Raw genomic sequence first — 14,164 nt, 5'->3', positions numbered from 1 at the left:
CATGGAGGTCAGCCCAACACTTTAGGGAGATTCATTAAAAAGACAAGTGGTTTATTAGGGGGGATAGAAATAACTGGGACTCGGGGTACTAGAACCTGAGACACCGCCCCTATGCCTCTCATAACCTTTGCTAAAGTGCTGTTTGTTACTCAACCATCTAACACCTCTGGATCTGACCTGCTTCTTGTGTTCTGTCAGGATGTGGGAGGACTAGGACAGTCCTCCTGCCAGCAGGGCTCTGAGCTCCTGGGTTGGGAGCAGGGCTAATTCCACTGTCCTGCCTCTCAGAGGAAGGTTTTCTCACTGTATAACTTCTCTGTCGGGCCCTGAGGGGGGGCAGGGGATGATCTGTGCTTGGAGGTGCATGTTTGGGAAACAGGCCCCAGCCATGTCCTTTTGCCAGGGGAGAGCTGATGTCACCAGGGGAGATATCTGAGCAGGCAATTGGTGGGGCAATAACATAGAGCCATGTGAGGGGGGGCACCAGGTGTTCCGGTCAGTGTTTAAACAGCCCATAGGTGAGGGCACACTGCTTACAAATACGTACTCCTCCCAGCCCCTCCTTCCTAAATACTGTCTGGATAAAAGCCCTGCAGTGTAGGGAGCTCTCCACAGGACAGCGAGGAGGTGACTTGTACTCCACAGCTGGCAGGAAAGGTTTCTGGGTTGACTGGAAACAATCTCCTTTCTTGCACCTTCTCCACCTCTGGCAGGCGCGTGCATTAAAGAAAATAACGTGACCTGTTCCCTTTGAAAGGGGAGGTTTGTGTCTCACTTCCCTGTCTGGCTGTGTCATCGTGAGGCTGATCACTGCTGCTGTCGGACACCTGACAGTAATAATCAGCCTCGTCCTGCACCTGGACTCCAGTGATGGTTAACGTGGCCGTGTTACCGGAGTTGGTCCCGGAGAATCGCTCAGGGATTCCGGAGGGTCTCTCGCTATCTGCATATATAACGAGTACGGGGGCACTGCCAGGTTTCTGTTGGTACCACTGCACACTATAGTCTTCAATGTTGTTCCCTGAGCAGGTGAGTTGAGCATTTTGCCCTGGAGACACAGACACTGAAGGCGGCTGAGTCAGCGTGTACTGGGCGAGAGAACCTGAAAGAGGAGAACAAAAGGCATGGGTGCAAAATACCTATTTTGCCATTTGCTGTGGCATTAAAGCTTTGCGCAGGCAGAGCCCTTTAGAACTAGAGACAGACATAAACCCTCCCCAACGCAGTACCTGAGCAGTACGTGAGCAGCGTGAGGAGCAGAGGGGCCCAGGCCATGGTGGATCCAGAGGAGCTCGGCTACCTGAGGCAAATGGGTCTGTGGCTGGGATCCTCCCACTCTGTCTTAAACCCCCAGAGCTGGAGAATGGCCCCTTCATGCAAATCTGCTCCCTGCTCATTGGCTGCTTAAGCATCTTCATTCACCCATATGAGAGGGGCAGACACAGGGGCCAGTCTCTAGACCCAATTCTTCTCTGTTTTTCACCAGTGTAAATCCAGGGTAACTCCACTGAAGTTCATGCAGCCAAACTGTTGTACAAATGGTGTAAGTGAGAGGCGACTCAGGGCCTCTCTGCGTAAATTCAAACATTTAATGAAGTATAAATATCATCCAGAGCCAAAGGCGTCCTGCTGAGTCACTGAATCATACAGAGCCCATTGTTCATAGCCATAAAAGGATCCTTTACACATTAGGGTTAGAAATATCCTATCCACACAGGCACTGCATTGGGGGGTACTTTTATATACCTGGGGACTGTCCTCTACACCTTATAAAGTCTTCTGCTGTGTTAGCGAAGGAAGCTGCTGTTCTAATTGTACAGGAGGACAATAATCCACAATCCGTTGTTGGATAGTTACACACAGGGCAGTTCTGGATGCAAAGGGCTGAGTCTGATAGCGAGCGACCTGCACTCGGAGAGGGGATCTATGCCATTGGATTGTAGGCTAGAAGAGGAACAGAAAGGCTTTAGTTCTGTGGGAGCTCTGTGGGGCTTCACTCTGGGCAGATTTTTGCTCAGCGCTCAAGGTCATACCCCTCCAAGTGGGAAAACATATCAGGGAACTACTAACGACGTATCCTCCTGAGAGACCACTGCACTGAAGGTATTTCTGTAGTGTTTACAGTGTCTGTATAGAGATACAAGGGAATGAGGAGGTGCCAGCAGAAGGGACAGATCATAGACAGGAAAGCGGAGGTTGGGGTGATGGAACTCCAAAGCAGACTATTTCAGAGGGAATCTGGCCTGCAGGTTGGAAGAGTGCTCTGGCAGTCAGGAAACAAAGGTTTGATTAGCAGCTCTCCCACAGACGTGCTGAATGACCCTGGCCAAAGTTTAAACACCCCTGAGCCTAGATTTCCCCATCTATAAAACAAGGATCTTATCTTAGGAGTTCAGACTGCTGCTCATCATCATTGCATCCGAGCTCTTTCCACAGAAAAGGGATAGCGATAGCTAAGTCCCTAGTGGCCAGCAAGGCAGTCCTCCCATTTTGGCGTAAAAATTATGTTTGGGGCAGGGTTTGTGGGTTTGATTATTTTTTAGAGTTTATTCATTTTCTTTTTGTAGTTGGCTGCTTGGTTAATAATAATAATAAAATGATGATTCCGTAGGATACTTTCTTGATGTTATCAGTATGAGCTATCTTAGTGTATATATACAAAAGCCCCTATAACCCAGAAAGAGTTTGGTATTCTAGCAGGGTTAGTGTATTACAATGGATAATGTGCACTTTCTCATCTTGGGCACGTTATAGGTGGAGAGCTCTCCCTAATGGTTAAAGTTACATTTGCAGTGATCATTTTTTCTGCCATCATTTCATTTTGACTATGAATATTGTATCTTAACCCATAGAGCTGCTGCCCTGCAGGGTGTGTGGGGATAGCAGGTATAGCTCTTCCTCTACATAACAGGGAGGAGAGGAAATTCTCAATGAACTCCAGAATGTGTGAACTGTCTGCAGGCAGGAGAGACTCTCATCTTCCCTGGGGTTGGATTTACAAACTCAGAGCAGGTTGATCAAAAGGCTGTGGAACTTCAGAGCAGCCCTGGATTGAATTATGGATTTACAGTGAACTCACAGGAGATTTGTGGTTTCCAAACAAAACCAGCTGAAACCCAGGGACTGTGACTCAGCTTCACTTTTAGATGTTATGAGTTTATTTGACACCGAACCTCAAAGCAAAAGGTAGAAGGGCCTGACACCACCAGCGTCAAAACCAGTGAAAACCTTTGCAGGACCCCTTGCAAAGGGACTAGTGAGTGTTAAGCCGTCAAACCTGTGATACAAAGGAGCAATGTCGTACCCATGCCCTACACTCTACCGGGGACAGCTGCCAGCTCAGACCCGGGCCAGGAAGGATGTGATTTGCTCAGGGGATCTTTCTGTCTCACTTCGCCAAGTGGGTGTATCATGGTGAGACACTCTCCCTGCTGCCATACCACACAGCACAGTAATAATCAGACTCATCCTCTATCTGGACATTGGTGATGGTCAAATACCAAACATTGCTGGAGCTCTCCTTGGACCCTGAGAATCGCTTGGAGACCCCAGAGCCCCTGCTCATGTGGCTATAGTAAAAGAGCAGGTGTTGCAGAGGGCTGCAAAGCATCTGTTGCAGCCAGGTCTGGTCATAGCTCTGCACAGTGACCCCACTGCCCATGGAACAGGAGATTTTGACTGTCTGTCCAGGGGACGCGTCATGGAGGGCAGCTGAGTCAGGACAGGCTGGGCGCTGGAGGCTGGGGATACAATGGTAAAAGGTATTAGCGCTCAGGGAGACCTGATCCTGGTATCTAACCTTGCAGGGGACTAAACAGGATTCTTTTAATCCTCTCCCTTCCCCCCTGTTCTCACCTGTGCACCATGTCCCCAGCAGGACGATGAGGGGAGCCCAGAGCATGGTGAGGAGATTTCAGTCTCCTGCAAGAAACAAAGGTGGTCACACTGAGAATGCCTGGCAGTACCTGCCCCTTGTACTGAACCTGCTAAATAAGCAGTATGCAAGCTCCACCCCTTATGCTAATCTCCTTTCCGCTGAGCGGCCATGTAAGCACACAGAGCTGGCCCCATGGGAGGAGACACAGAGTTTTAGTGACAAGCTCCTTGCTTATAAAGACAGACCCCACAGCTGGCCCAGCCGCGTAGTAGAAGACTCATGCAGAGATATCTTAATGAGCCTGTCATAAATATAAAGGGAAGGGTAACCGCCTTTCTGTATACAGTGCTATAAAATCCCTCCCGGCCAGAGGCAAAAACCTTTCACCTGTAAAGGGTTAAGAAGCTAAGGTAACCTCACTGGCACCTGACCCAAAATGACCAATGAGGGGACAAGATACTTTCAAATCTGGAGCGGGGGAACAAAGGGTCTGTCTGTCTGTGTGATGCTTTTGCTGGGAACAGATCAGAAATGCAAGCCTTCCAACTCCGGTTTAGTTAGTAAGTAATCTAGCTAGAAAATGCGTTAGATTTCCTTTTGTTTAATGGCTGGTAAAATAAGCTGTGCTGGATGGAATGTATATTACTGTTTTTGTGTCTTTTTGTAACTTAAGGTTTTGCCTAGAGGGATTCTCTATGTTTTGAATCTGATTACCCTGTACGGTATTTACCATCCTGATTTTACAGAGGTGATTCTTTTACCTTTTCTTTAATTAAAATTCTTCTTTTAAGAACCTGATTGATTTTTCATTGTTCTTAAGATACAAGGGTTTGGGTCTATGTTCACCTGTACCAACTGGTGAGGATTATTATCAAGCCTTCTCCAGGAAAAGGGTGTATGGCTTAGGGGGATATTTTAGGGGAAGTCATCTCCAAGTGGGCTTTTTCCCTGTTCTTTGTTTAAAACGCTTGGTGGTGGCAGCATACTGTTCAAGGACAAGACAAAGTTTGTACCTTGGGGAAGTTTTTAACCTAAGCTGGTAAGAATAAGCTTAGGGGGTCTTTCATGCGAGTCCCCACGTCTGTACCCTAGAGTTCAGAGTGGGGAAGGAACTTTGACAGAGCCATATAATCACATCGTTCTTTTCTTAATTGAAATACCAATAGCACCCTGATGAATTCTTGTCACCAGATGTGTGTGACCCAAAGAACATAGCAGAACTGAGCCAAGCTGATGCATAGGGAAAACCCAAGGAGAGACACTTACAATGGAGATTCACTCATCACAATACCTAGATCCCCCCCCAGTTGTCCCACAGAGGATATATTGTCCCAGAAATTCAAAAGAAAAACCTCAAGGATCCCAGACTGTCACATCAGTGACACCAAGGAGGCAGATAAAAGCAGGAGAAATAACACAGAGAAGGGATCTATTGTACAGAAACACAAATAATTATCAACCCACAAACTTCTACAGAGTCACTTGTGCTGAGAAACCTGTTCATTCAGTGCATTTATCCCTTTTTTCTCTTCAGAAATCATCCACATAATTGTGGTTCTGATTTGTGTAACAAACACATTCTGTGAATGTGTCGCATCCCACAGGTCACTCCTGAACTATGGGCTTTGCCTATTCCTTATTTGATTTGTTGTCTGTCTGGTCTTTGACTGAATGGCTGGAAATTTAATTACTAGGAGGGGAGAAATCAAAGAGTTCAACATAACTCTGTGCAGACTTGTATCCTGAACCATTGTGCCAATGCATTCGCAAGACTGTTTGGTTTGTGCCATTTCTCTCTTTCAAGCCCCTGTCCTGCTCTCCCTCCCCACTAGAGATGTTCATGGAGAAGAAATTGAAAGGTGAATGAATCCCATCCAAGCACATGGATGGGGTTAGAGCCCAATGGAAGTTCATGAACACTGAAATGCAACATATCCTCTGTGGGGCGACTGGGGGGTCTAGGTATTGTGACGAGTGAATCTCCATTGCGGGTGTCTTTCCCTGGGTTTTCCCCATGTATCAGCCTGGCTCAGTTCTGCTATGTTCTTTGGGTCACACATCATGTGATAAGAGTACATCAGGGTGCTAATGGGATCTAAAGCATCATCACTGTTGTGGGGCTAATTAAGAAAAAAACTATATGATTATATGGCTCATTAAGATATCTCTGCATGAGTCTTCTACTATGCGGTTGGGCCAGCTGTGGGGTCTGCCTTTATAAATCAAGAGCTTGTCACTAAAATTCGGTGTCTCCTCCCATGGGGCCAGTTTTGTGTGCTCAGGTCTGAGGAGAGCTCTAAGGTGCCATTGTGGCTTGGATTTAGTAAGGAGTACAAGTGCTGAAGCCCTAATCTGGGCCGCAATCTAAATCCCCCCAAATTGATGTGTGTGAGAGAGAGAGGAGTGGGTGGGCACTGTCTCAATCTGTTCTGGTTCAGGCCCTGGGATACTCTCCACACACAAAGATCCTCTTTGGGCTCAAATGATTTTTATTCAGATGAGGGAAAATGATAAAACGAGGATGAGAAGCACAGAACGTCTCCTGGGAGAGCAGCCATCATGACTAAGGCTGCGATTCTGTCACGGAGGTCGTGGAAGTCACGGATTCCATGACTTTCCACAACCTCTGTGACTTTTGCAACTGCAATGGCTGGTTTGGCTGATCCCAGGGCCTCCAGAGCAGCCACCCCCGGGACCAGCTGCTTGGATGCCTCACGGCCAGCCACACTGGGCGTTGCTGGAGCGGCCCCACAGCCAGCCCTGGGGAGCCCCTGAATAGTGGTTGCAGAGGCAGCCCTGAGGAGTGCCCAAACACCAACCACAGCTTGGGCAGCTGGCCCAGAGGGAAAAATCCCAACCAGTAGTCCCGGGAGTGGCCCCATGGAGCCCCCGAGCAGCGGTCCCTGGAGCCTCGGAGCAGGGGTGTCTGGGGGCACTCAGCTCCCACGCCCAGTGCAGGGCCTGGCCATTGGCCCCCGGTCTCCCATAACAGCGGTGTCCTGGGGCCCCCCAGAGCAGCAGCGCCCGGGGCCCCAGGAGCGGCTACGTTTTAGTAAGGAGTATTTTTAGTAAAAGTCACGGACAGGTCACGGGCCGTGAATTTTTGCTTATTGCCCATGACCTGTCCGTGACTTTTACTAAAAATACCCATGACTAAATCTTATCCTTAATCATGAGCTGCCCCACAGTGCCCAGAACAGACATGCCTGGTGTTTAGAGAGCCAGTGTGCAGAACAGGGAACGGGGAGGGGTCTCTCACAGGGACAGATTCCACTAATTGCTCTAGAAACCCATGAAGGGGGTAAGGTTTCTATGGCTTCACAGGTAGTGTCTAATGTTACCAAAGAATTGCCTGCTTCATTCCATGGCCATATCAGAGCAGGTGGGAGAACAGAGAAAGAACAAGAACAAAGCAGCAGGCAGGGCACAATTTGCCCCTGGCAAGGGCTCAACAAGAATAAAATGGAGCTGCCTTTGATCTCGGAATTACCCTACTCCACAGAGAAGTTTGGCAAACAACTGATGGAGAGAGATGAGAGCTGGTTTCCCTGGGGATAGGACCTAGATAGGCGTGGGAAGATTTGGGGGCTTGTTAAAAATGCAACCTCCACCCCCCATGCTCTGACAGATACCTGTTTGCTATGCAGGAATGAGGAGCACCATCCGTTATAGAGGCTCCCTGCACTAGACAGTTGTTTGTGTCTCACTCCCCCCTCTGGTAGTGTCACCATAGTCTTCAAAGCTGTTCCCTGAGCAGGTGAGTCGAGTGTTTTGTCCTGGAGACATTGAAGGTGGCTGAGTCAGATGAGAGAACCTGAGACAGCAGGAGAAAACACTGGGTAAAACAGACTCAACACTGACTTTACCCCCAGTTAACATGATCTGCAGGGAGCCAAGGGAAAAACCGAACCCTTCAGAGCACCAAAGTAGTAAGGTGAGCAGCGTGAGGAGCAAAGGGGCCCAGGCCATGGTGAGAATCCAGACGAGCTTGGCTTTCTGAGACAAATGGGTCTGTGGCTGGGACCCTCCGATTCTCTCTTAAACCCTCATCACTGGAGAATTGCTCCTTCATGGTCTCTCCCAGGGGGAGTGAATGGGCAGTGTGTGGCAGTAGCAAAGGGAGGCTGAAATATCTAAGGAAGAGCGATCGTTGTCTCATCGATTGCAGGCAGGAACCAAACTGTGCAACCCGTGCAGAGCAATGGCTGGAGCAGGGCATGAAGACAAGGGAGGTTTTTGTCTCAGTTTCCCATCTGGCTGGACCACTGTGAGTCACACTACCAGTCGATACAACACAGTAATAGTCAGCCTCGTCTTCTGCCTGGACACCGGTGATGGTCAGGGCAGCGTTGTTACCGGATATGGACCCCGAGAACCGGGCAGGGATCCCGGAGGGTCTGCTATTGGTGCTGTATATAAGCTGCCGAGGGGCAGAGCCTGGTTTCTGCTGGTACCAGGCTGGATAGTTGCTGGTGGTGACGGCTCCAGTGCTCAGGCTGCAGGACAGAGTGACAGACCCGCCTGGGACCACCGACATCGAGGGCTCCTGCGACACCATGGGCTGCAAACTGACCCCTGAAATCAACATTACAAACACACTCAGTACAAGGACTCCGGATCCTCACAGACAAACCTTCTCACCTGCAAATGTCCTTCATATTTTGGTCACTAAATGAAACAATTCCCTCACCTGAGCAGTAAGTGAGCAGCGTGAGGAGCAGAGGGGCCCAGGCCATGGTGAATCCAGACGAGCTCGGCTTCCTGAGGCAAACGGGTCTCTGGCTGGAACCCTCCGATTCTTTCTTAAATCCCCAGAGCCAGAGAATGGCCCCTTCATGCAAATCCACTCCCTGCTGATTGGCTGCAGGTCTTGTGAAAATCTGACACCTGAGTTTTCACAAGTACAGAGATGCTCACATGTCAAATTTAGCCTCAAATTTAGGCTTTATTTTAAATTAGAATTTTTTTAAAGAAAGTATCCCCCATAAAATTGTACATTTTCAGTTATTATATCAAGTTCAAATTGAAACAGGTTTTTGCTTTAATTAATTTAATACAAGGGGCAATACTGTAACTTACTCTTTGAATCATATTTAACACAACTGGATGGTGCTATCACACAGACTGACAAGTTCTCTCTAACTGCGTATTAGATCTGGGAGAAATGTTTATTTTTAGTTAAGGGGAACCACATTTTTACAAGCTGCCCACGTAGCAGAATAAATCTGGTCACTTCTTTGTCTTTCTGACCGAATAATTTCTTAGTTGCAGCTGCTGCCTACAGAATATCTGCATGGATCCAAACATAAGTATCACATGGTGCCAAACAGTCTGTAACAACTGTTATCTAGATTATCACCAGGGATCGAACAGGAGAACTGTAGAGCTAAAGTAGGAGCCTCTATATCCTGAGCCAAAGGACTAAGAAGCAGATTTTTAAAAGGTGCCGAGCTACATCTTTATGCGTCTAAATCCCTTTACAAATCAGGTCTTAAGTCCTCTGCTTGGTGGCTGCACTATGTTCTACACAGATGGGGAAGCATGATCCACACTGAATGGAGGGTGATGCTACAACAGGTTCCTGTGGCCTCTTGTCCCTGGCTTTTCTAGCTACTCCCCTGTCCCCCTTGCCCCTCACAATGAGAGAGAAACAAACATGGACCATTCCCGCAGAGTCAGACTCACTGGGCCAAATCCAGTGGGCAGGTGGAAAGGGATATAAGTTACATGTGGGTACAGCTAGGAGTCACCTCTGAATTTGGCCTTTAGTCTGTGAACGGCCTTTACGGAGCTGCTGGGAAGAGTCGTTAGTGTCACGTTAGCGCAGATGTGTAGAGAATGATGGACGAGCTTTTGCATTGCTGGGCACACAGATATTTTCTATCACATGCATGTGGAGAGGGGTCACTGATGCCACCACTGCCATGCAGCCAGGCCAGCTTCCCCCACACGGCCCCTCACGTGTGGATGCGCCCCCTGGAAACACCCCCAGAACTAACTCATTCCCCTCCTTCCACCCTCCTTCCAGCTCTCCTTTGCCATGATGCCTACAAACAAATTGCCAGCAGTGAGGCCATGGGTGTGCTGAGACCCTTCCCATCCCCATGCCAGGTTTGTCTCATTGCTGCCTTCTGCTACCCACAGGCCAGTCTGTCACCCCCTGTTGTCTCTTGTCTCGTACTGAGATAGTTCACTCCTTAGCCAGGACTGTTTTTGTGTTCTGTGTTTGTACAGCGCCCAGCACAATGGGGACCTGGGCCATGACATGTCCTCCCAGGGGCTACAGAAATACAGATATGTAATAATCACAGTGATGCAGCCATCTATGAAGGACATTCCTGGGCAACATTTTGCAGAGATATTCAGCATTAAATGTAACGTCCATTAAATTAAATGTAATTATAAAAACATTTTGCAAAGAAATACCCAGCAATTCCATTGAGAAGTGGTTCATGAATCTACAACTTAAATCAGTACATTTGGGTGCCTCGGACCTCCTGTCTCTTCTCCTCCCCCACCACTCGGTCTGAATGAGGGATCTGAAAGGACGCAGCTGTTCAAACACCACGGTCTGTGCACCAGACTCTTAAGGACAAGTTACTTTATTCTGTGATAAACAGTTCATGATACAAGTGCAGGGTGACAGCGCCCCTTGTTGCCCAGTCATAAGTGTCACCCTTCTGCAGAAGTGTAGATGGGGAAAATCCGGGTGTGTTTCAAATTCCATTTTATTCTCTCCAGTCTCTGGAGTTTAAGGACAGATTCATGACAGCCCAGTTTTAGCTTTATGAATGTGGCTGCCTTCAGACTCCCCTTCTGTGCTAATATTTTATACCAAGAGGATGGTTCTTTCTACTCACTGGCTCTCGGTGAGGCTTTGGTCTCCGTTAACACAACCATTCGCAGGCTTACACTTTTCTGACGTGGCCTGGATCTTCTTATATCAAAAGAAACTGAACCACGTTTACTTCATTTGTGAAAGGCTCCTCTCAGCCCAGACACCTTGCTGCCTTGCTCTGCCTTCGATATTTATAAGGCGCTTTTCCCCATGGGATCTAAGGCAATCTGAACTCTGGCCGGTATGGTTCATACCCCCCCACTTAGTAGCTTTGTATTGGCTGAGGGGTCAAGTTAACCCCCAGTGCCTTGTTTATTTTGATCTTTAAACAGGCTCACCCCTTCCTAATTTCACCAATTCTAGGCATGCTGATGGACTGGTTGTGTCCAGACTTGTCTGGGTTTACATGTATATAAAAATCAGCCGTTACACTGAGAAGTGGTTCATAAATCTACAACATAAGTCAATACATCCGCATTCCGTCAACCCTCTGTCTCATCCCTCCCCCACCCAGTGTGTCTGCAGGAGGGGTTTGAACCGATGCAGCTCTCTGAACACCACAGCCTGTTGCACACACCCTTGAAGGTAAATGTGTATTAAACACTTACTGTATTTCACTACCAATAGTTCACAAGTGCTAGAAGACAGTGCCCTCCTGTGCCCAGAGTCATAGCTGCACTACAAGTTACAATCTGCACTACCGCAGCTTCTCAAATCCCATTGAATTCTCTCCAGTCTCTGGAGTTTAAGGAGCGATTCATTACAGGCCCCAGCTACATACAGCCCAGTTTGCCATTTGTGATTGTGGCTGAGTGTTACTGTGTCCCTCCAATTCACCTCCTGGGCTAATATTTACATTTAAAAATAGCTACGACTTGGGAACCCCTGTGACTTGTCAGATACGTGTACATAAGGACTGGGGCGAGTGGTGGGGTCTTTATTACTCGGTTGCTCTCAATATGGCTTCTGTGTGTTGTTTCACCTGGTCATTTTTCAGCTCAGCCTTTCCTGATGGGGCTGTTTGTATCATGGCCAGATCTGTTCATTGCCTACCCTGGCTCTGCTTGTATGTGAAACGCCTGGGCTCTGGGATCTAACACACAGCTGTGAGGGCTCTGAGTTTCACTGGGTTTTCACTGAAGAATGAGCTGGTATTTAACACACAGAAACTGCCTCCTTTCAGGGCATGAATCAGGGAACTGGAGTTTGGAATCTTTCCTTTAGGATTATAACTGAATCTTATTGCTACAGCCAGACTGCATTGGGGAGAGGGTCAAATTCTGCTCCCATTAAAGGAAATGATAAAACTGCTGTTCTCAGTTCAGTGGGACAAAGGCTTTGCCTTAAATTTCCAGAGCTTGATCAAGTTAGTGGGCTGCCATCACAGGGGCGTGGGACAGCGCATGGGGACACCTCAGGGCTTTCAGACTGAGTGAATAATCATATCTTAGCGCTGACACATGATGGCATCATGCAGCGTTGCAGGAGGGAAGAGCAGGCTGTTGTCTGAGTTCCCCATCTGTCTGTGTCACTGTGCAGCACCATCACCGGTCCCTGCACCACAGTAATAGTCCGGGTCATCCTCTGCTTGGACGCTGGTGATGGTTAAGTAGCCGGTTTTATTAGAGGCATCTTTGAAACCAGAGAAGCGACTGGAGACCCCCGAGCCCTGGTGCTTGTCCGAGGCAGTGTTGTACCTCAGATGTTATCTTAGGCTGTACCCATCTTTCTGCTGCTACCAGGTGACATACTTGGATGATGTTACTCCTGATTTACTTTGGGAGGAGCATTTTCTCCCTGGCTCGCAGTGCAGCTATTTCCCGCTCGAGTTGCTGCCAACAGTCCTTTTTGGACCAGGTCTGGTCTTGTCCGAATCAATTCTTGCTCTAGTTTTGCAGCTTCCTCTATTATTGTCTGGCATGAGGCTTTCACCTCCCCCAGAACTCGGTTTGCCTCCTGTAACTGTGTCTCCAGGGCCTGTAGTCGACTTGGCGTCTCTTGCCCAACTCTCTCAAACCTCTGCCCCAAGCTCTCCAGTCCATGCAGCTCGGCCTTGCCTTTAGGCCCCTGGCCCAAGAGCCCACGTCCAAGTGAGGGTCGACCTATGGTCAGCTCGTCCAAGCAGTACCCGTCTTGGAACAGGGCTGGGACATCGATTAGGCCAGTCTCTGCCTACAATTACAGGCCAGGGGAGATCTCTTAGTAGGCTGACCCTCCGCTTGTTCATCTGACCTTGTATTTCAATGTCTAGCTCCACTGCTGGGCACACTCCTGTCTCTCCATGGAGAGGAGGGGGAGCTTTGGGACACAGCCACCAACACTCCTGCTTTGGGTAGGACAGCCATGGCCTTTCCTGCAGCGGGACACTGACTCTGCAGCCAGCAGATGAACTTTTCTATTGAGGTTCTTATGCTGCACCCATCACTGCAGTACCTGAGCACTGAGACTGGCCCACGAGGAACTTGACATGGCCATGGGCCAGTGGCTTGCTGGACTGCAGGGGCCAGAAGAAGGGGCCATGGAGGCACTAATGAATTTCTGGAGGGGACCGGGGAAGCTGCAAAGCAGCTGGGATGGGGCCAGGGAGGAGGTTCAAGGAAGGAGGGATTTTCATATCATATATTATCTGCTACACCCTGTGTCTGGACACTTCATCCAGCTCTGGTAACTGCAATGGACTCAGGGATTTGATAGATCTTTCCTACATTTCCTCTAACTTCCAGGACACTCAGGGTGTTGTCCAGCTGGTGAGGTAACACAGGGGAACATTGTCTCTTTACCCAAGGATCATGTGGCCCTCTGCTCCCAATTTGACCCTGTTAGTGGTGGATCTGTAACACAGGGATCTATAAGGCAGAAATAGTTGTTCCTGCTAGACCGGGGGTTCTCAAACTGGGGATCGCGAGCTGTCAGCTCCACCCTAAAGCCCGCTTTGCCTCCAGCATTTATAATGGTGTTAAATATATTTAAAAGTTTTTTTAATTTATAAGGCGGGTCACACTCAGAGGCTTCCTATGTGAAAGGGGTCACCAGTACAAAAGTTTCAGAACCACTGAGCTTGACAGACCAAGCCGTGACCATAAAAGTGGCTGACATCATCCTCTGGGGGAGTGAATGGGGACTTGGCAGTACAGTGCCGCCGGCTGACAGCAAGTGGCTGAAATTCTTAAGAATTCCTATGTATTGAAGGGAGGCAGCAAACTGTGCAGACAGTGCAGAGCCCAGGCTGGAGGGGATGAAGACAGGGGAGGTTTTTGTCTTAGTTCCCCATCTGGCTGAATCACTGTGATTCGCACTACCACTGATACCAGTCCATATAATACAGTAATAGTCAGCCTTGTCTTGTGCCTGGACACCGGTGATGGTCAGGGCAGCGTTGTTACCGGATATGGACCCCGAGAACCGGGCAGGGATCCCGGAGGGTCTGTTGTTAGTCTGGTATATAAGCT

General features: G+C 48.7%; 2 protein-coding genes across 31 annotated transcripts in view; both read right to left on the bottom strand.

The window, feature by feature from the left end:
• The window catches only part of LOC119843929 (immunoglobulin lambda-1 light chain-like), a 258,916-nt gene that overhangs the window by 98,898 nt on the left and 145,854 nt on the right, over positions 1 to 14,164 (bottom strand). For 3 of the 23 annotated variants that reach the window (XM_043497752.1, XM_043497750.1, XM_043497748.1), the window contains exon 2: positions 805 to 1,102. The exons of 17 other annotated variants lie outside the window; for them this stretch is intronic. In XM_043497752.1, coding sequence (XP_043353687.1) covers positions 805 to 1,102 — 298 coding nt within the window. Of the gene's footprint in view, positions 1 to 802; positions 1,103 to 3,855; positions 3,912 to 14,164 lie in introns of those variants that run through there. 3 more of the 23 variants (XM_043497753.1, XM_043497747.1, XM_043497731.1) reach the window with 2 other exon arrangements.
• LOC119843930 (immunoglobulin lambda-1 light chain-like) overlaps positions 1 to 14,164 on the bottom strand; it is a 236,188-nt gene that overhangs the window by 91,060 nt on the left and 130,964 nt on the right. For 2 of the 8 annotated variants that reach the window (XM_043497762.1, XM_043497763.1), the window contains exon 1: positions 8,568 to 8,664. The exons of 5 other annotated variants lie outside the window; for them this stretch is intronic. In XM_043497762.1, the coding sequence (XP_043353697.1) occupies positions 8,568 to 8,613 (46 nt within the window). In that variant the 5' untranslated portion in view covers positions 8,614 to 8,664. Of the gene's footprint in view, positions 1 to 8,149; positions 8,453 to 8,567; positions 8,665 to 14,164 lie in introns of those variants that run through there. One more of the 8 variants, XM_043497760.1, reaches the window with a different exon arrangement.

This window comes from Dermochelys coriacea, chromosome 15 (assembly GCF_009764565.3).
Source record: "Dermochelys coriacea isolate rDerCor1 chromosome 15, rDerCor1.pri.v4, whole genome shotgun sequence".
Lineage (NCBI taxonomy): Eukaryota > Metazoa > Chordata > Testudines > Dermochelyidae > Dermochelys > Dermochelys coriacea.
This window is presented reverse-complemented; position numbering and strand designations above follow the sequence as displayed.